Source organism: Corylus avellana, chromosome ca8, assembly GCF_901000735.1.
Source record: "Corylus avellana chromosome ca8, CavTom2PMs-1.0".
NCBI classification, from domain to species: Eukaryota; Viridiplantae; Streptophyta; class Magnoliopsida; order Fagales; family Betulaceae; genus Corylus; species Corylus avellana.
Genome location: NC_081548.1, coordinates 1,112,388 through 1,132,370, shown reverse-complemented (window position 1 = coordinate 1,132,370; position 19,983 = coordinate 1,112,388). Strand labels below are relative to the sequence as shown.

General features: G+C 39.5%; 1 protein-coding gene across 1 annotated transcript; it reads left to right on the top strand.

The window, feature by feature from the left end:
- The first annotated feature begins 4,507 nt into the window (after nt 1-4,507).
- On the top strand, nt 4,508-10,515 carry LOC132189691 (tryptophan aminotransferase-related protein 3-like). The gene is made up of 5 exons (XM_059604459.1): nt 4,508-4,937; nt 7,001-7,298; nt 7,735-8,033; nt 9,093-9,373; nt 10,083-10,515. Exons 1-5 carry the CDS (start codon nt 4,642-4,644, stop codon nt 10,304-10,306), a joined length of 1,398 nt encoding a protein of 465 aa, XP_059460442.1. The 5' UTR covers nt 4,508-4,641; the 3' UTR covers nt 10,307-10,515.
- Nucleotides 10,516-19,983: the final 9,468 nt, after the last annotated feature.

The following is a 19,983-nucleotide window of genomic DNA, read 5'->3' as shown; positions in this document are numbered from 1 at the left end:
GGAGACCCTGGTTTCGATCCCAGTTTTTGGCACCCGGTAAAAACCGGGATACCGGAACCGGGTGGATATATAATAATATGTTTTTAATATTATATATATATTCGCCTCTTTCTCTCTTGCTCTCTCTTTGAACTCGCTCTTTCTCTCTCTCTCTCTCTCTCTCGCATCTCGCTCGTCTCATGGATTTCTTGGTTGGTATTTTGACTGTCATGGCCGAATGGGTTTGTGAAGGAGAAGAAAATTTTTTGGGTTTTCTGCAACTAATGGATATGTAAATGTTGTTTAATTGAGATTGGGTTGAATTTCTTGGTTGGTATTTTGACTGCCATGGCCGAATGGGTTTGTGAAGCAGTGAAGGAGAGGAAAATTCTTGGCCTAAAATAAGATTAATTAAAAAAAAAAAAAAAAAACCGGTTACCCAGTCCGGATAACCGGGTACCCCCTTTCTGGTTCCCGGTTTTGGCCAAAAACTGGGAAATCGGACCTGGTTGACTCGTGAGCAAGCTCGTATATATATATATATATATAAACTAAGTAACACATAACTAATTATAAATCTCATAATTATTAAAATCTTAAAATTGCATTTATGTTTAAGCGTTAGAAAATGAAAATTTTCAGATCCTTTGTGATCAGAGAGAGAGCAATCATTTAAAAGACTCAGATTCAATTAGAGCAGACCCAAACGAAAGGAAGAAGAATAAAGTAGCAACTATTGAGTAAGATTGCGAAAGACAGAAACTATTGAAGAATCAAACATACCCAAATACTTTGGATCATTGCCTGTCTGGTGAGCGAGAGTGAGAGTGGGAAATGAGAGTTGGGGTGGAAGATGCGCTGTGACTGGTGAGGGAGATTAAGAGAGAGACGTTGAAACATGTTGTGCACGGAATTAAAATACATGATTCCAAAAGAAGCAGAAAATAACATAATAGAAAATAGATCAATCACACACGACACCAAGATTTAAGTTGTTCGGCCTAACAAGTCTACATCCACTGGCGAAGACGATCCGGAGGAAATTTACTAACAAAAGATAGAGTACAAAGATAACGGGGAAAAAATCACTCAAAACCCAAAGCTCCAATACACCCAAATTTCACTCTCACACAAAAGAGAGAAAAAATTGACAAAGAAAACTCTCTTCTTCTCTAAGTACTACAAGGCACAACAAAGTGAGAAAATCCTAATGAGATATGTGGCTTCTAATTTTTCTCCCCAGTTACTATGTTGCAAAGCCTCTCTTTTATAGTTAGCAAAGTTGGTTTACTTCTCCTAAAAGGAGAAGTAGAGCAAATCCAAAACCAACTCAAAGAAGGAAAAAAGAAAGAGTCGGCTACAACTTCAAAAGGCCAACACAAACAAGACAAAACTTGATGGGCCCCACGTGAAGGACTTGAGATATTCAAGGCACCAAACAACAAACTCCACCTTGACTTGAATTCCATCAAGTCTCCAATGCAAATATCCTCATGACGTCTCCTCCAACACCCACACGGGCAATCACAAGCTACAAACAATAATCAAGTCCAATCAACTCTTGAACTTGAGAACTGGAACTAACTTAGTCAACATATCCACTGGATTTTCCTCAGAGGCAATTTTCTTCAATATGATATCTCCTCGTGTCACAACCAGACCACTAGCATAATCTGAATCGACATACCCAATGACACTGGAACTGATACCACTGTCTCTATCAAAGATTAAACCAACATCTGTAGCATCCCGTATATTACGAAATATCAAATTCACTGTCGGCCAGTAAACCTTGCTAGGATTAACAACACTGACTACATATGAAACATTTGGACGAATGCACTCCATAGCATATATGATGCTCCCAAATGCACTAAAATAATATAGATGCGACATGAAATGCTCCTCCCTTGATGATGGCACCTTGCCATGCAAAATCTTCGCCAAACCTTGTTGTCACATTAAAGAACGTGTCTTGATACGCCAAAGACTGAAACTATTCCGACCATCAAACTTTTCTACTTCAAATTTTGCAGAAACCAGCCCGCAAAATTAAGAACCCAGGCTTTGATACCACTTGTAGTGCATGGAATTAAATAACAGGATCCTAAAGAAGTAGAAAAGTACAGAATAGAAAAATAGATCAATCACACACGACACCAAGTTTTAAGTGGTTCGGCTTAACAAGCCTACATCCACTGGCAAAGACGATCCGGAGGAAATTCACGAATAAAAGATGGAGTACAAAGATAACGGGGAGAAAATCATTCAAAACCCAAAGCTCTAATACATCAAAATCTCACTTTCACACAAAAGAGAGAAAAAATTAACAAAGAAAACTCTCTTCTTCTTGAAATGCCACAAGGCACAAAAAAGTGAGAAAACCCTAATGAGATATGTGGCTTCTAATTTTTCTCTCCAGTTACTATGTTGCAAAGCCTCTCTTTTATAGTTAGCAAAGTTGGTTTACTTCTCCTAAAAGGAGAAGTATTGCAAATCCAAAACCAACTCAAAGAAGGAAAAAAGAAAGAGTCGGCTACAACTTCAAAAGGCCAAAACAAATAAGACAAAACTTGATGGGCCCCACATGAAGGGCTTGAGATATTCAAGGCACCAAACAACAAATTTTTTTTTGAGAATTTAGATATAAACTCCTTACGTCAACGCGTTTTCATTAAAAACTTCCTAAGTATTTTTTTTTCGGAAATTTAGTTTTTGGGTCAATCGAAACTACAAGAAACTCCATACCGTAAAATTTTTTTAACACCCATTAGGGCCACTCAAAAGTCAAAACTCTCCGTTTTACCTGATTAAAATATTAATTTTTTATTAAATTAATTTTAAAAGTTAAATCTAAAAAATAAAAAATAAAAAATTGAAGGGTAGCCCTCAACCCCTGGTGGCCATTACCTCTGGTGGGAGCCTAAGTGGCTCAGCAAGCCACCCTTCTTCCACCCCTGGTGTGGCTTGTGGGGGGTAGCCCACCCCCCCAAACCACTTGGGGTGGTCAAGGAAGCCACCTTTAAACTGACCCCCCCGGGTGGGCTTAATGGCCACCCTTATTAGGGGCTGGGTGTATGCCCACTCGCCACCCTTCAATTTTTTTTTTTTTTTTTTAGATTTAACTTTTAAAATTAATTTAATAAAAAATTAATATTTTAATCAAGTAAAATGAGGAGTTTTGAGTGGCCTAACGGGTGTTAAAAATTTTTTACGGTAAGGAGTTTCTTGTAGTTTCGATTGATCCAAGGACTAAATTTCCGAAAAAAAATACTTCGGGAGTTTTTAATAAAAGCGCGTTGACCTAAAGAGTTTATATCTAAATTCCCATTTTTTTTTTTTGTAGGGGACGTTGTCCCAATGCAGTCTGAATACAACCTGTTAACTTGTCACACATTATTAAGAAAACACCAATATCTAAGTTTGTTTATCTATGAAAGGATGCATATCAACTCTTTTCGAAACCAAGTGCTTTGCTATATTGACTCAGGCTTTATACTCGACTATCTAGGCTAAGAAAATGCTCATATGCAAGCTGACTTCTTGAGCCGTTTAAAAGTACTTAAAGTTTAAATTTATAAGTAAATAAATATAAGAGCCAGCTCACAAGCTGGCTCGGCTTGGCTTATTATGAGTTCAAGTAAAATTTAAAAGAGCCAAATCCAAATAAGAAAAGCTCATTTAAGCTCGGCTCGTTCACACTCCTTTCACCAAAACATAGTTATAATATCAGACTTCATCTTCATTCTTCTAAGAAATGTCGTCCACAGTAGGCAATGGGCATGGACCGCACGGCATTTTGAAGTAAGCAATGACGTTTTTATTCATCGTCTTTCCTGTAGAAATTTATAATAGTGCCAAAAATATAGATCCCACCATTTTCTTGGATTGGATCTTTTCCAACAACCAGTTTCTTCTCACCAGAATCTTAAATCCAACATTTTACTTCCACTTTTTCTAAAAGATTTATAAGCTTTTATATATATATATATATGTGCGCGCGCTAAAGATATTTTTTTATGAATTTTGTAAAGGTGATATTGATATTGTAAACATTTTAGTACTCCACGCAACAAGCATCACAAAAAATAAGAAAAACCCGAAAAAAAAAAAAAAACAAATACAAAAACAAAAAACAAAACAAAAGGGAATCTCAAAACATCACATTGACACGAGACTGCCAACTACTTTATAAAGAGGTGGGCCAGGATGGCGACACGTCCGCATCTATTGATTTCTAAAATATCTCTGCAGTCTCCACATGCAAGTCATGGAGATATTTGAAAATGTTAAGAGAATTCTCTCCCCCGCTGGCCACGGCCGATACTACTTCTGTGATTATCTTCTTCTTGTTTTGCAGGTGCCTCTTAGCTCAGTCTTGTTATGAATTTTTGAAATAAAAATGAAAAATTAATCATCAATTCTATTAATAAAAAAAAAACTTTTGAAATCATCCAGCTGTTTTTTTTTTTTTTTTTTTTTTCGACTAATTAAAGATAGGAAAATTCTCTGCTAGACAGAACTTCCACGATTGAACGCTGACATGAATTGAAATTTCAAATGTTTGAAATTTTGAAATTTTCAAACCATTTTATCACATGCATGTTTCTTTTGTCTTAAAAGAGAGAGAGAGAGAAAACAGAGCTTGAGAAGAAAGAAAGCATGGCTAATAAGGTAAATGTTTCCGTCTTCTATTTGGCTTGGTCGGCATTTTCCACGGTTCTTAATCTCTTCTTCATGAGAAATCTGTACGTGGGTGGTGATTGGAATCTGAGTTGGAGCAAGAAAGCTGCAGCAGAAGCAGAAGCTGTGGCAGCCATCTCATGCTCCGGCCATGGCAGAGCCTACTTGGATGGGTTGGTTCTCCATGGAAAGGAACCCATCTGTGACTGCAATTCCTGCTATGGAGGCCCTGATTGCTCTCTGTTTTTGCCTGCTTGTCCTGCAAACGCTGATGGGTATCTCTTTCACTCTTTCTTTCTGTTATAACATCAATTTTACTGTTTAGAGATATCTTAGAGAGACTTTGAATGGAGATCACCTTTTCAAATAAGTCTTAGATTTAGCTCGCTCACATTTCTTGCGTGGATTGCTTTAACAAATTAGACGGTAAATATTAGAGAGTTTAGTTACCTGTTCGAATAAGTCTTATACAGTTTACCGCATATATACAAGGGTTCTTTCAAATTTACTATTTAGATTGTTAATAATTTAGACCGTAAATTACTGAAAATCTGGATATGAGGTAATGGTTGAGAAACTCCAAACAAAAGTTAGGATGTGATACTATTTTTTCTTGAAATTGTAACAAAAGTTTATATGGCATATGTTAGTTCAATTTAAAAAATTTTCAATTTTCCTTTTAGGTTTTCTAGACTTCTACTGCAACATTTATGCTTGTGGAGTTCCAAAGAGAGAGGATTTTGAGGGTCCTGTTAAATATTCTTCATGTATCATACGAAAAGAAAAATGTTACAGTTTTTTCTAGTATTTTTTTGTCCTATGTGCATATTATTTTCTAGAAAAAAAAAATTACCTCACCAGATCTTCAGAAAAAATGTGAAAAATAATATTCAAGAACAAAAAAAAAAAAAAAAAAAAAAAAACCTTTTTACATTCCTCAAAAAGAAATGCCTTAAAAAGGGTTTTAGCGACAACAAAGAATTAGGAATGGGACGTTTTTTTAAAATATAGAGTAGAAAGCGACATGACTCATAGATTTTTCTATCTGCCGCTAGCCGTCATCATTAAGCATTTCGTCTTATTCCTAGTCTCCTAATAAATTAATAATATATATGCCAAAAGCTTGGAAGTAACGCAAAAATTACAGCATTTAAATCTATCGCATGCTATTTAATTGGGTTAAAGTTATAGTTGACTTATATAGTTTTATACTCATACTTTCATACGACTCAAACTCAAAACATGACACAATGACTAACAATTTTTAATATGACCCCAAACTTGACACAACCCAACACAAAATTAGAGAATTACAGTTGGAGGATTTGACTCATTTAATTAAATGGGTCAGGTTAGGGTTAACCTATATAGTTTTCTACTAATGTTTTGACACGACCCAAACTCGAAACATGACACAATGACTGACAATTTTTTATGACCCCAAACTTGACACAACCCAACACAAAATTAGAGAATTACAATTGGGAAATTTAACTCATTTAATTAAATGGGTCAGGTTAGGGTTAACCTATATAATCTTTTACTAATGCGTTGACACGACCCGAATCCGACACGCGAATGCGAATTGCCACCCCTACTCCAAGATTTAAACTCGTGATGTAGTGCTTATTTTGATAGCAAATGTTATGTATCTGACCAATACATCAAAAACTCCAAAGATGATGGAACTTGGAAAGTTGGACCCTTAAACCTATCTCATACTAGGCTAGCCCATTTTAGCGTGCATAGCTCAAATTGAACCTCATCTGGATCATTACAATCTCTCAGTCTTTTTATTTTATGCTCTTTTAAATACACATACTCCCTTCAAATTAATACTTAATTTGCAATGTCCTCCATAAACTTTTAATTGAATCAACATCCCCCAAACTACCATAAATTGCAATTAATGTATCCCTTTTTGTCCCATAAATAGACAAAAATGACCCTAAATTTTTTCCAATAAAACAAAAATATCCCTATAAATTTATTTTTTTTAAAAAAAAAAACCACCATGACGACCTACAATGAGTGTGGGTCCGTGACAATTGACACCATGTACTTTTCTCCTTTTTTTTTTGGTTGATATATAACATCCTCACTTTTTTTTTTTTTTGACATGTCCACACAAGAGAAAAAGGAGAGTGATTCGAATTAGAGACCTCCACTTCACGAATTAAGGACCTCACTTTTACTTTTCACTTTTTTTTTTTTTTTAAGAAAAAGAATTAAGGACCTCACTTAATTATGAAAGAAAATGTATCTTATCCATAGAATATATACACACTTATCACAATTGGATAATTGGTTATTATTGAGATATTGTGATTAATTGCAGTGGTGATCCATATTTCTTGGAACCTTTCTGGATGCAACATGCAACAAACAGTGCACTTGTTGTGGCGGGGTGGCATCGAATGGGGTATTCATACAGTGATCACTCTCCCAATATCTCTCCAGAGCTCGAGAGCCACATCCGCACTTTACATTCCGTCGTCGGAAATGCTATCACCGCCGGAAGGTACATCGTTTTCGGCGCCGGCTCAACCCAACTTCTTAATGCTGCAGTGAATGCACTCTCCTCCGATAATTCGTCTACTCCTGCAAGGGTCGTAGCTTTATTTCCTTATTACCCGGTTCGTACTTGTTCTAACATCCTTAAACTACAATTTTTTTAACTAATATTATTTTCAAGTTTTTACTACAATTCCTTCGCATATACTATTTTAAAGAAATTGTTTGTGTTTTATTATTGATTAATGACATATACTATATTTTTATCCCACAACTATTCACAAAATATCAACTCTTGATTTTTTTATTTATTTTTTATTTTTTTAAATAAACAATGATTGATTTAAGGGTTGGTTGGGACTAGTGTGATGTATAACATTTATTTATAATGAATTAAACAAAAATTAAAAAATCAAAATTTAAAGAATTTCATGGTAAAATATTCTTAATAATCTCAAAAAAAAAAAAAAAATCCATATATAGTTGCTGTATTTATAAGTAAAGTATTTTCCTTTATAATGGAGATCGATCGATGAAGGTGAAATCAAAATATCACAGGTTTATAAAATGCAAACAGAGCTTTTCCAGTCGAAGAACTACACATTTGAAGGAGATGCATCCTTGTGGGAGAACAGTACGAGCAATGCCACTATGAATTTCATTGAGTTTGTAACTTCGCCAAACAATCCCGACGGACAGCTGAGAAAGGCAGTCCTCCATGGCCACCCAAATGCCAAAGCAATATATGATCATGCCTATTATTGGCCACACTTTTCACCAATTCCTACTCCTGCTGATGAAGATGTTATGACTTTTACCATTTCTAAACTCACTGGTCATGCGGGTGCTAGATTCGGGTAAGAATTTAATGACCCATGTGACATGGTATAGATAAAATAGTTTAGATTTTTAGTAATTTGCCTGGTTGTTAGAATATGAGAGAGGTGTTCTTAAGAGGTAGCTCAATCGGCTGGAACCACGTCCAATAAAGCGGAGGTCACTAGTTCTAATCCTCCTCTCCTCTCTTGTGCGGACATGTCATAAAAAAAAAAAAAAAAAAGAATATGGGAGTTTTTATGGGATTTATCTGTTTGAACAGATAGGTGGGTTGTTAGATCGAGACCTGTTTGGACATATGAGTCCTATAGGGATTCTCACATCTACTGCCCAAATTGCTAGCAATTCTGACAGTAAAATTGTTGAGAATCTTTATCCCCTATCTTAATTTATTGCACTTACATTTTTATCCTCCAACCATTTTACAGTTTTTTTTTTTTTTTTTTAACAAGGACTAATCAAGTTCTGGTTAAGACTATTACGTTAGCATTGTAAAATAATTGCAGGATAAAAATATAGTTTTTAGCATTACTTATCGAATCTTAATCATATTAAACTATTTTATTGGTTAAATAAGAGAATTGGTTTCCTATGAGATCTTGGAATTTGTTGAATATTATATAGATATGTTTTTACGGAAAACCCATTATATATCCACCCTCATAAGCACTTAATAAGACTTAGTTGTAATAATAAACTGTTGCTAAGGATTCAATTATGTAAAAGTATATGGCTGCTCTTAATTCTACCTTTCTTTGTGAACTTGTTCCTAATCTGAACTCTCAAGTAGTTCTTGAACTTAGATTTGTACTGCATGCAACTACTAACTACTATATTACCAAAAAGTGCAGAAGAAATCTCTAATAATTTTGTTCGAATTTTTAGTAATTCTAATAAATGTGATACAGTTTTTATAGAGTCCATTTACTCGAATGAATCTCTGACAGCCAGCCCTCCTGTTCGGATTAGTGAGCCTAATCATAAAAACTCTCTCATATTTATCGCCTGAATATTTTAGACATTACATTGTTGAAGTTCCGGATCTGAATTTCGGTGATCATATGGTGGGTTTGATGCAGGTGGGCAATAATAAAGGATGAGGCTGTGTACGAACGAATGACAACGTATATGGCCTTAAACACTATTGGTGTTTCCCGTGATTCTCAATTAAGAGCTTTAAAGCTTATAAAAGTAGTCCTTGAAGACAGAGCAAGAGAAATATTCGAATTTGGTTACGAGATCATGAGAGATCGCTGGGAAAAATTGAGTAAGACTTTGTCCACGTCCAAACGCTTTTCTCTCCAGAAACTTGCACCACAATACTGCAGTTTTTCCCAGAAAGTTAGAGCACCTTCTCCAGGTAATATTGTTACTCAAGATTTAATGATTTGATTGGTGGGTGTTCTCAGTTTGATCATATTTGACAATTTACTCACTAGTGCGTTTGGGTTCGTGATTTCATAGGCCAAACACATTTTTAAATAAAACGTGAAAAGTATTATGTTTGGGATTGCGTTTGTAAAAAAATGGCAGCATTTTCAAACCAAAGGCAAGGGACTCCTACAACAAAATTTCGTCTATTAACTTAACAGATTCCGATAGCGTGAAACGTTAGAGCCAATAAAATTGTGACACATATTCTATTTAAGTAAGTGTCACACTAATGAAATTTGCTAAATTAGTGGACAGAATTTGACCTTGGGGACTAATTTTTTTTTTTTTTTTGCATACCACAGAGACCTTTAAGTTCATTTTAATATTATATGGAGCTAATTGTAAATCTAACAAATCACATGACCTAATTTTGTATTTTTTTCCTTGTTTTTTTAAACGCATGATTTTAAAGGCCGAACCCGAATTTTATTAAATGTTTCACAGCGTTTTTAAAAATCGTGTTTTCATTAACTACGTTTTGAAATCACTATTTTATTCAAATCGCACATTTTAAAAAATTATATTTTGAAGAACATGTGTGAATTTAATAGACCGGATTAGTTGAATAATCAGAAAAGAAATATGGACTTGTATTGCAAAATTTCTATAATTTTCACAATTTGAAATGATTACAGCTTATGCATGGTTGAAGTGTGAGAGGGAAGAGGATAGAGATTGTTATTCGGCCCTGGAAGCAGCCGGTATAACTGGCCGGGAAGGTGGCAAGTTTGGTGCTGAACTTGATCGTTATGTGCGTCTCAGTCTCATCCGAAGCCAAGATGATTTTGATTTACTCCTTCATCGCCTAAGCAAAATGCCAAAATCTCAGGGGAAGGAAGAGGGGGCCAAGCCTTTGTAGTTTAATGTAACCAACATCAGTTGATTACAATTACAAAGCTATTGGCATTTATTTTGTAACAAATCATTATCTAGTGAAGTGGTCATGTCTATTGACCCGCTAGACTAATATTGCTACTGGCTTATCATTATCTCACAGCCGCAGTGGTCAACGGGGTGAGATAGTGGTAAAACAAAAATATAGTTTTTAGCATTATCTAGTGAAGTGTCGTTATACTTATTGACCTGCTTAAAAATATAGATCTAAATTTTCTGTAATTAGAACTTACTCTTAAAAATCGACTTGCAAAAGGAAGGTATCCAATAACTTATTTACACATTATTAAAATTAGACTTAACCCATATGAGACACAAGAATCGTAACACCATTCCAATCGATTCTATAGAAGCAGGGCGCCAGCTTTATCAGGCAGGCATCTCGGCTAACTTCATTTTTTAGGGCAGCAACATCAAATTGCAAGGAATCAAGTTGTAAAGACTCGTCCACATGAATTCAGAAATATCAAATACAAAAGCTACTTTCCTAGATCCTAGTGGTGTGACAAATACAAAAACAATTTTCCTAGAGCCTAGAGGTGTTACAATTATAGTACAAACGAATCAAGCCGAGTTTAGGCAAAATCGTATAACTCGATCTTGAGCTTAATTTTCAGCTTGACTCGAGTATATAGCTCAACTCGGCTTGAACAACTCACTAGGGAAAACTTTGCACGAGCTCAGGCTTCGCTAATAGCCAAACTACTCGGCTTGTAATTTCTTTTGAAATAAATCAGCTTGCCTTAGCTCAATTAGCTTAATCAATTATTATTAAAAAAATGATTTCTTTCCATCTACAATTCAAATGGTTGAACACCAACGTCATTTTGGTAATTCCATTCACTACCCTTAGTTGGCAAACGCTAAAACTGCAAGTGATTGGGCCATCTAATTTATAGTAGTGTGAAGCTGGAGTGTTTCCTTCTTTTTTCGATGTGGGACAAGGACAAGCTTCACAAGTTCTTTTCTCTCTCAACTCTGGTTCTCTCCCTCTCCCTCAACTTCACTGTCTTCACTTCTCAGCCCAACTCTTTCTCTCTTCTGTAATTTCACAAAACTGACCCATGGCCATCACATACTCAAAGATACAGTAGATCCCCAGCATTGTTCCATCCAGTTTCCACTGAGGCATAGCCATGTGTAGAACTATTCAAGGCAGCTTGAAACCAGCTCATATTAATCATGCTTAATGGGAGGGGATTCAATAGCTTTTCCATATAATTTTCCTGTCTCTTTGCTCACAGATTAAATGTAGGAGATGTACTTCTTTCTTGCATTTGGATCACTCCGATCAAAAGAAAATGAAGAGTTGGAGTACAAGGCAAAAGTATGATTCCTTTCAGTGTAGTATGAGAAAAATAGGCCTTCTAAACCAGAGTATTGTTGATGCACAGTTTTCCCAATGATGACGTAACACGCCTGCCGAGCTTGAGTTGACCAACACACGAACTATTTGGTTGCACAATGAAAAAGAAGGATCGAAGTGACCGGGGGTGAGCCGGCGGGAACACTCCGATGCCTAAGTCAGGATGAGAAAGAAAAAGGATATTGTCAACAACTATAGAGCTCAGATAATGAGAGTTGTGATTACCTTTGCTTTGATAATAGGACTTGTATTTATAGGCAGGGAGAGGATTTGATTTCCCGTGCATTCAGGAATCTTATCCCTTGATATCAGCTGAACAAACATTTGAATGAGAGATCATGTTTGTTAGTTGTTCCGTGATTTTGGTGTCTCGTGATCAGGGATCAGAGTCATAGCTCACAGGCTGTGTTAGGTTAGCGCATCCGAGCGGAATTCGGTTGCCCTTGTGATCTCAGATCTCATCTGGCGTATCTTCACTGATGTATATAGAAGATTCGGATTATAAGTAAATACGATACCTTAATAAATAACGAAACCACTTATTTGTTAACAACAGTATCTTTTAGGATATCGGAGCCATTCCCTTCACCGAGACCTCTATGTCCTGAGTTAGTCTCGGACTTTAGGGTCTCGGCATAAGAGTCTCGGATTTGACGGTCTCGGATTACAAGGTCTCGGATAGGAGTCTCGGACATATGAGTTTGGGGTCCGAGTCTTGGGCTTTATCAAATTGGGCCTAAAGACTGTTGAAAATTTGAATGGGTTGACCCACGACCCAACAGTTACCCCCCAATTTCGATGTTTGTAGAACTAAAGAAATTTCATGTTTTGACGGAATGGGTCTACCTCCCGATGCCTGCTTTTTGGGAGAAGTTTCAAGACGTCCAATGATCTTCCGAGCCTTGTCCCGGACAATTAATGCGGAAAATTCGAATTTCAAATTTCGGAGGAAAAATTCAAAATTCAAATTTCGGAGAAAAAATTCAAAATTCAAATTTCTAGGTGGCATCGGTTGGTATTCCGAGGCCGTGTCGGTATATTGAACTTAGTCATAAAGTATGTCCACGTGTCGCTTGCCGAGGCCAGCTCCACACGGCGCATTTAATGCGCACGTTACCGAGGCAGTCTTATTAAAATGCAATGGTCCCCTTTCTTTTCTCATTCTTTCCATCTTTCGCTTTCTGCTTTCTGCTTTCTGTTTTCTTCTTCCAGAGCTTTCTTCTTCTTCCTATACACCATGTCTGGAGATGAGGGATCAGGCTCTAATGGTCTCGGAGGCAACACCTATCCAGCCTGCTGGCGGCCGTTATTAACTAAGGTCGATGAAGCCAGAATCCGGGAGGAATGTTTTATTCCCAAATCTGTGAAGTTGCGGTTCGATGACGAACGGGTAGGTGCTATAGTGCGTTCTAACGCGCACGAGGTTTGCCTGTACGAGACTATGTTTCGTGCTGGTTTCCGACTACCCTTTCCATCAATAATACGAGAGCTGCTGAGCTATTTGAACCTGGCCCCGCATCAGATCGTGCCCAATGCCTGGAGGCTTATTTATGCATGCGTGCTACTGTGGCCTTTAGCGCTCGGACCTGGAAACCACCTCACTGCCCGAGAATTTTTATGGGTATATCGGCTCCTGAAGAACCCAAAGTGCGATGGCTTATACAACTTTCAGTCCTGACGGGGAAAATTCGTCCATGTAGACGGAAAGTATTCCAGCAACCATGCGTGGAAGGGAAAATACTTTTTCGCAATGGGCCAATGGGAATTCCATTCTACTGAAGTTGCCCAAGGTCCAAGAGTGCCTTGGGAAACCAGTGTTCCTGCCGGGAACGCTTCCAAAGAGCCAACCCTCACCGACCACGAACAGAAGCGTGTGAACAACGTTTTACGGTGGATTCAAAAACATGAGAGTCTACTGAGTTATTCACTGCTAATGTGTACGGCCTCGGAGGGGAGAGGCCTCATTGCAGTAGAAAGAGGTGTCGGCGGAGGCAAAAAGAGACTCGCTTCTGTGATCATCCGCGACCCAAAGCTTGTTATCTCAGATCCCCTGGCTGCTAATACCCGGGGGGCTACTCCGAAGAAGGCCAGACTCGATAAAGGTAAAGGTAAATTAATCGAGTCACCTAAGCAGAAGAATCTACCACTCCGAACAGGTGGAGCTCTGAGGATAGGTGGGAGAGTGGACCCACCTGCTGTTCCGCAACTCCGAACCACAGGGCCATTGAAAATGGATACGAGGGCCAAAAAGCTCAACCCTCCTCCTCGGGCAGCTAGGGCTCTATGTTTGGTCGATGAGCCCGTGGAATCTGACAAACCCAAGGCTCCTCAACCTAAGAAGAGGAAGCTGGTAAAAGCGGCATAAGTGAAGGTACAGGATCAGTTTGCCAGCTTGCTGGCTGCTAGGCGAAAGGCTGCTCCTGGGCCTGTGGTGAAACCGGTTGCAGAAGTTGAGGCCTTTCTGGCAAACGAACCTGTCTTAGCACGCCCATTAAATGCCACTCCTTTGGCCTCGGATGGAGTTGAGGCCAGGACTACAATCTCCATCGAATCTCTTTCGCTTCAACCCCTGGGCTCCAATATCCAACATATTTTGGATGATATAGAGTTGGTGGAGCATTCAGATAGCTCCGTAGAGATGGTGTGTGAGAGGACCGAGGGGCCAACTGCAGCTGTCGAAGGAGCTCAACCTCTTTCCCCCATTGACGAGGCTGAACCGGAAACCCATGGTCCTATATCTACCAGGGCTCGGACGCTGACTCCTGTCGAGAAGGTTGCCGAGAAGGCCTCGGCTAAAGAGATGGAGTCTACTGCCGAGACCTCTTCCTCTTCCGCCTCGGCGATTAGACCTCAAGGAGTAGATTAGACTGTCGGCGGACGTCTGGCAGACTTTAGTGGTGACCTGAAGGGTAACCCTTTCTTAGCATTGGTGGATTTAATTCCGCACGAGAGTCTCATCATGGAACGTGATATCTCTGCTCAGGGCATGATAGAGCAAATGATTTTTTTCCAGCTTACTGTAAGTGTACTACCTCTCAATGAAAGCAACTTCAATTTATATATTTTTTATGCATATATATACTGACAAAATCATTGTCTTAGGGTGTTATGAGGTCGTTGGTTTTGTACTGCTACTTCCGAAAGGTAGCTAATGACTCGGCCACTAAAACTAACACCCTCTAAAGCTTAGTCACTAATCTGGAAGCCGAAAACGCTAGGCTAAAGGAGGTAGTGGCTAAGCAAGATGAAGAGCTGCTGCTCTTGGGCCAACAGCAGTCAATAATGGAGGCCGAGACTTCCGAGGCGGCCGCGGCTCGCGCAAGGGCTGAGTCCAAGGCCACAGAGTTGGCGGCTGAGATTGAGAATCTTCGAGCGATATAAACCGACTCTAGGAGGACAATTCTATTATAAAAGAAGACCTGAACCAGCTGGGAGAAGCTCACACCGGGGTCTCGGATCAGCTAGAATTGGCTCAGGCTGAAATCTTGGACCAAAAAAACTTGGTGGTGAGAGCAAATGAAGCCAAGATGATCGCCGAAGAGAAACTAAAGTTCTTCAAAGGCAAATATGTTCAGGTGAGGGCTCAGCTAAGGGAGGCTAGAAGCCGTGCTGCAAATTATTTACGTCAGTTATCTTTTGCCTCATGGGTTCGAAATTCTGCCAGGGTCGACGGGCTCATTCTTGGTTTTGAAACCTTTCGAGCATGGGCTAAGGACTCAGCCCGGAAGATAGATCTCAACAGGGTGAAGATCGAGGATATCCCTTGTTCGGACGTGGCTATGGCTCAATTAGTCAATCTAGGCCAAGAACAAATACCTGATGCAGCAGGGATAAAAGAATTTTTCTTCGATCCCTTCTCAGATCAACATCATCAAGGTGCCAAGTCTGATCCTGATGACACCCGAGCCGATTCTGTCGAGTCCATATCTGCCGAGGCTCCCGATATTAATCCTGCTTCTGCCCCTAAGTCGAAATGATGTAATACCATTTGACAACTTTTTGTATATACCTCAAGTTTCTTAATGAAATGAGTTTTTTGCGTTTATATAAATCTTGAAGTAACAACTTTTTGATATTTGTTTGTTACCTAAGGTAGTTAAAAGAATCTTATAACTACATTTCTCCGAGTTATGTCTTGGAGACTTTGGTTTAGCCTTAGTTACGCTACCATGAGTTAAGCCTCGTGGATTTTGATTGCTCTCACGAATCAAGTCTCGGAGAGTCGGATTCCTACTCCGAGTCAAGTCTCAGAGAGTTTAGTTCCTACTCCGAGTCAAATCTTGGAGAGTTTAGTTCCTACTCCGAGTCAAATCTCGGAGAATTTAGTTCCTACTCCGAGTCAAATCTCGGAGAGTTTAGTTCCTACTTCAAGTCAAATCTCGGAGAGAGTTTTTTTTTTTTTTTTTCCTTCAGACTTACCCATAGTTATGCTACTCCGAGTTAGGTCTCGGAGAGTTCTTTGAGGTTTCTGAGTCCGGGTTACGTTAAGAGAATGCTCCTTTTGGTTGCATCCTGCTCGAAAGTGACTTTTCAGTCGTCTTCTCCGAGTTTAATAAAATCATTTAATTTGTACATATGAACCTTATATGTTGCATAACTCCGAGATACTTTTATTTATTGAAATAAAGTAATGAAATTATAAACAAATTACATATCGCAGCATTTAGACATAGTACTTTTTAAGGTGCTCAGCATTCCAAGGCCTCGGAAGAGCCTTACCTTTGGAATCTTCCAAGTGGTATGCTCCTGCTCTTTTGCACTCAATCACCCTATAAGGTCCTTCCCAATTAGGAGCCAGCTTTCCTTCAGCTGGGTCCTTGGTCGCCAAAGTAGCTTTACGTAGAACCATATCTCCAACTTTGAAGCTCCGAGGCTTGACCTTTTTGTTGAAATACCGAGTCACTCTTGCCTGATATGCTGCCATAGCCACCTGGGCTTGATCCCGCTTCTCTTGTAGCAAATCCAAGTGCAGCTGTAACCCCTCGTTATTAGTCTCGGATTGGATGGTCTCTACGCGATAGCTGCCTGAGCCTACCTCGGCTGGAATGACTGCCTCAGTTCCGAATGCTAAGGCATACGGTGTCTCTTCGGTTGGAATTCTCTTGGTCGTTCGGTATGCCCATAATACTTCTGGAAGATCTTCTGCCCAATTTCTTTTCTGATCATCCAACTTTTTCTTCAAGATTTTGAAAATTGTTTTGTTGGTGGCTTCTACCTGCCCATTTGCCTGGGGGTGCCCTGGAGACGAGTAATAGTTCCTTATTTGCAGCTGGGCACACCAGGCTCGAAATGAGTCGCAGTCAAACTGCTTGCCATTATCTGTAATAAATGCATGGGGAATGCCATATCGACATATGATGTTCTTCCATAAGAATCGTTCTATTGCTTTGGCTGTGATAGTTACTAAAGCTTCAACCTCTGCCCATTTGGTGAAATAGTCTACAGCAACAACCGCGAACCGTGTATTTTCCCTACTCCGAGGCAATGGTCCTACTATATCTACCCCCCCATTGGGAGAAGGACCAAGGTGAAGAGATTGCACTCAGGTCCTCAGGAGGTTGATGAGTGACGTTAGTAAATCGCTGGCACTTGTCACAATTCCTGACTATATTTGCCGAGTCCCGATTCATGTTGGGCCAATAGAAACCTGCTCGGACTGCTTTATATGCCAATATTCTGGCTCCAGAATGGCTTCCACAGATCCCTTCATGGATTTCTCTAAGGATATAATCTCCTTCTTCCTTCAAAACACATTTTAAAAGTGGCAACATGAAACCCCTCTTGTAAAGGATTCCATTTACCATTGTGAACCTTCCTGCTCTTATCTTCAACCGGGTAGCAAGCTTTTTATCTGAAGGAAGTACTCCTCTTTCCAGGTATTCCACGATTTCAAGTTGCCAATTAGGTATGGTCTCGGCTGTCGAGACCGACACCGTCTCGGTAACTGATGACTGTAGAATAATTTGGATAGGAGTCTCAACTTCAATCTCTCCACTGGTAGTTGAAGCTATTCGGGCCAACTGGTCTGCTCTCTCATTTTCTGGTCTCGGAATTTTAACAATATTAAACTTACTGAACAAAGTTTGCAAATCTTGCACTTTAGATAAATATAACTTCATCTTGTCTCCCTTGGCTTCAAATTCCCCTCGGATGTGCCCTACAACGACTTGGGAGTCACTCCGTATTTCGATAAGTTTGGCTCCCATTTCAAGAGCTAAACCGAGTCCTGCCAAGACTGCCTCGTATTCGGCCTCGTTATTCGTTGTCTTGAACTTCAACTTCAATGCACTACATAATTCTTCCCCATCAGGAGTAATCATTACTATCCCTGCTCCACCATGCTTCTTCGTAGATGACCCATCCACGTAAATTACCCAGGTTTCATCACTTGGCCAGCTGGTGATGTCTGGCAAATTAGTGAATTCTGCCAGAAAATCAGCCAGTGCTTGGCCCTTGAGAGAATTCCGAGGGAGAAACTCAATATCGAATTCTCCCAGCTCAATAGCCCAGTTAGCTAATCTTCCCGACAAATCTAGCTTTCTTAGTACTTTCTTCAAAGGATATTCAGTCAACACCCTGATAGTATGAGCTTGGAAGTAGGGTCGGAGCTTCCTGGACGCTATAACCAAGGCGAAAGCCAGTTTTTCCATTTGGGGATACCTTTTTTCAGCCCCCTTCATGGCTCTACTTGTGAAGTATACAGGCTTTTGAATTCCTTCTTCTTCTCGGATTAATGCAGCACTGACAGCCGTTTGAGACACGGCTAAATATAAATATAATACCTCCCCAGGTATTGTCTAGCTCAGCAAAGGCGGGCTCACCAGATATTCTTTCAGCTGTCCGAAGGCTTCTTCACATTCGTCAGTTCATTCAAAGGCCTTTCGCAAGACTTTGAAAAACGGAAGACACTTATCGGTTGATCGTGAAATGAACCGATTTAATGCCGCTACCCTTCCTGTCAATTGCTGGAGCTGTTTCAAGTTTCTAGGAGATTGCATATCCAAGACAGCTTGTATCTTTTCAGGATTGGCCTCTATTCCTCGGCTGGATACCATGTAACCGAGGAACTTTCCGGATGAAACTCCGAATCACACTTTGAGGGATTCAACTTCATCCCGTACTTCTTCAAGGTTGTGAACGTCTCTTGCAAGTCGAGTATGTGGTCCTGTGGCAGCACACTCTTGACTAGCACGTCATCAATGTATACTTCCATATTGCATCCGATCTGGTCTTGGAACATCTTGTTTACTAGCCTCTGGTATGTTGCCCCTACGTTCTTCAAACCGAAGGGCATGATCTTATAACAGTACAAGCCTCGGTCAGTTATAAATGTAGTTTTCTCACGGTCTTCTGGATGCATGTATATCTGTTGTAACCAGAGAAGGCGTCCATGAAGCTGAGTAATCCATATCCAGTTGTTGAGTCCACCAATGTATCAATGCGAGGTAATGGAAAACTGTCTTTTGGGCAGGCTTTATTGAGGTCAGTGAAATCCACGCACATCCTCCACTTCCCATTAGACTTTTTGACCAATACTACATTAGCCAACCAATCAGGATAATATACTTCTTCGATGAAACGAGCCTTGAGAAGCTTCTCCACTTCTTCTGCTATGGCCACATTCCGTTCAGGGGCGAACTTTCTTCTTTTTTGCTTTACTGGTTTCACACTTAGATTCACATTTAGCTGGTGAAGGATGTCTTCAGGATCAATTCCTGGCATGTCTTCATGAGTCTATGCAAAAACTTCTAAATTCCTTCTTAGAAAGATAATGAGGTCGTCTCGGATTTTGGGACTGAGCTATGTCCCAATCTTCAAAGTCTTGTCTCCACTTACTACCACATCCTCCAAAGCTTCAGCTGGCTCTCCTTTTGGGTCCTTCTTGTTATTACCACCTACCATACCAATCACAATAGGAGTCGGATCCAAGACCCTCTTGAGAGACGTATTGTAACATCTTCTCGCTTGGGTCTGATCCCCTTTTACTTCTCCGACCCCTTCTTCCATCGGGAACTTCATCATCAAATGGTATGTTGAAGTTACAGCCTTCAACTTATTCAAAGCAGGTCTACCGATAATGGCATTGTAGGCACCTGGTCGGTCAATAACCAGGAAATCTATCATCACAGTTTTCTGCTTAGGTGCCGTCCCTGCCATTATAGGTAGTGAAATAAGACCAATCGGTTGGACTATCCTCAGCTAGTGTCTTCCTAGCGTGGGCTTTCCTGGATGAATTAGACTGTCCTCCACCAGCTACTCCTCGAGCGATGGTGTGG

What these genes read in the sequence shown, in the direction of transcription:
- LOC132189691 (XM_059604459.1), top strand. Translation starts at nt 4,642, where the DNA reads ATGGCTAATAAGGTAAATGTTTCCGTCTTCTATTTGGCTTGGTCGGCA. An exon ending in CATGCGGGTGCTAGATTCGG is followed by an intron (nt 8,034 to 9,092) that starts GTAAGAATTTAA and finishes GGTTTGATGCAG; the next exon opens with GTGGGCAATAATAAAGGATG. An exon ending in AGTTAGAGCACCTTCTCCAG is followed by an intron (nt 9,374 to 10,082) that starts GTAATATTGTTA and finishes AAATGATTACAG; the next exon opens with CTTATGCATGGTTGAAGTGT.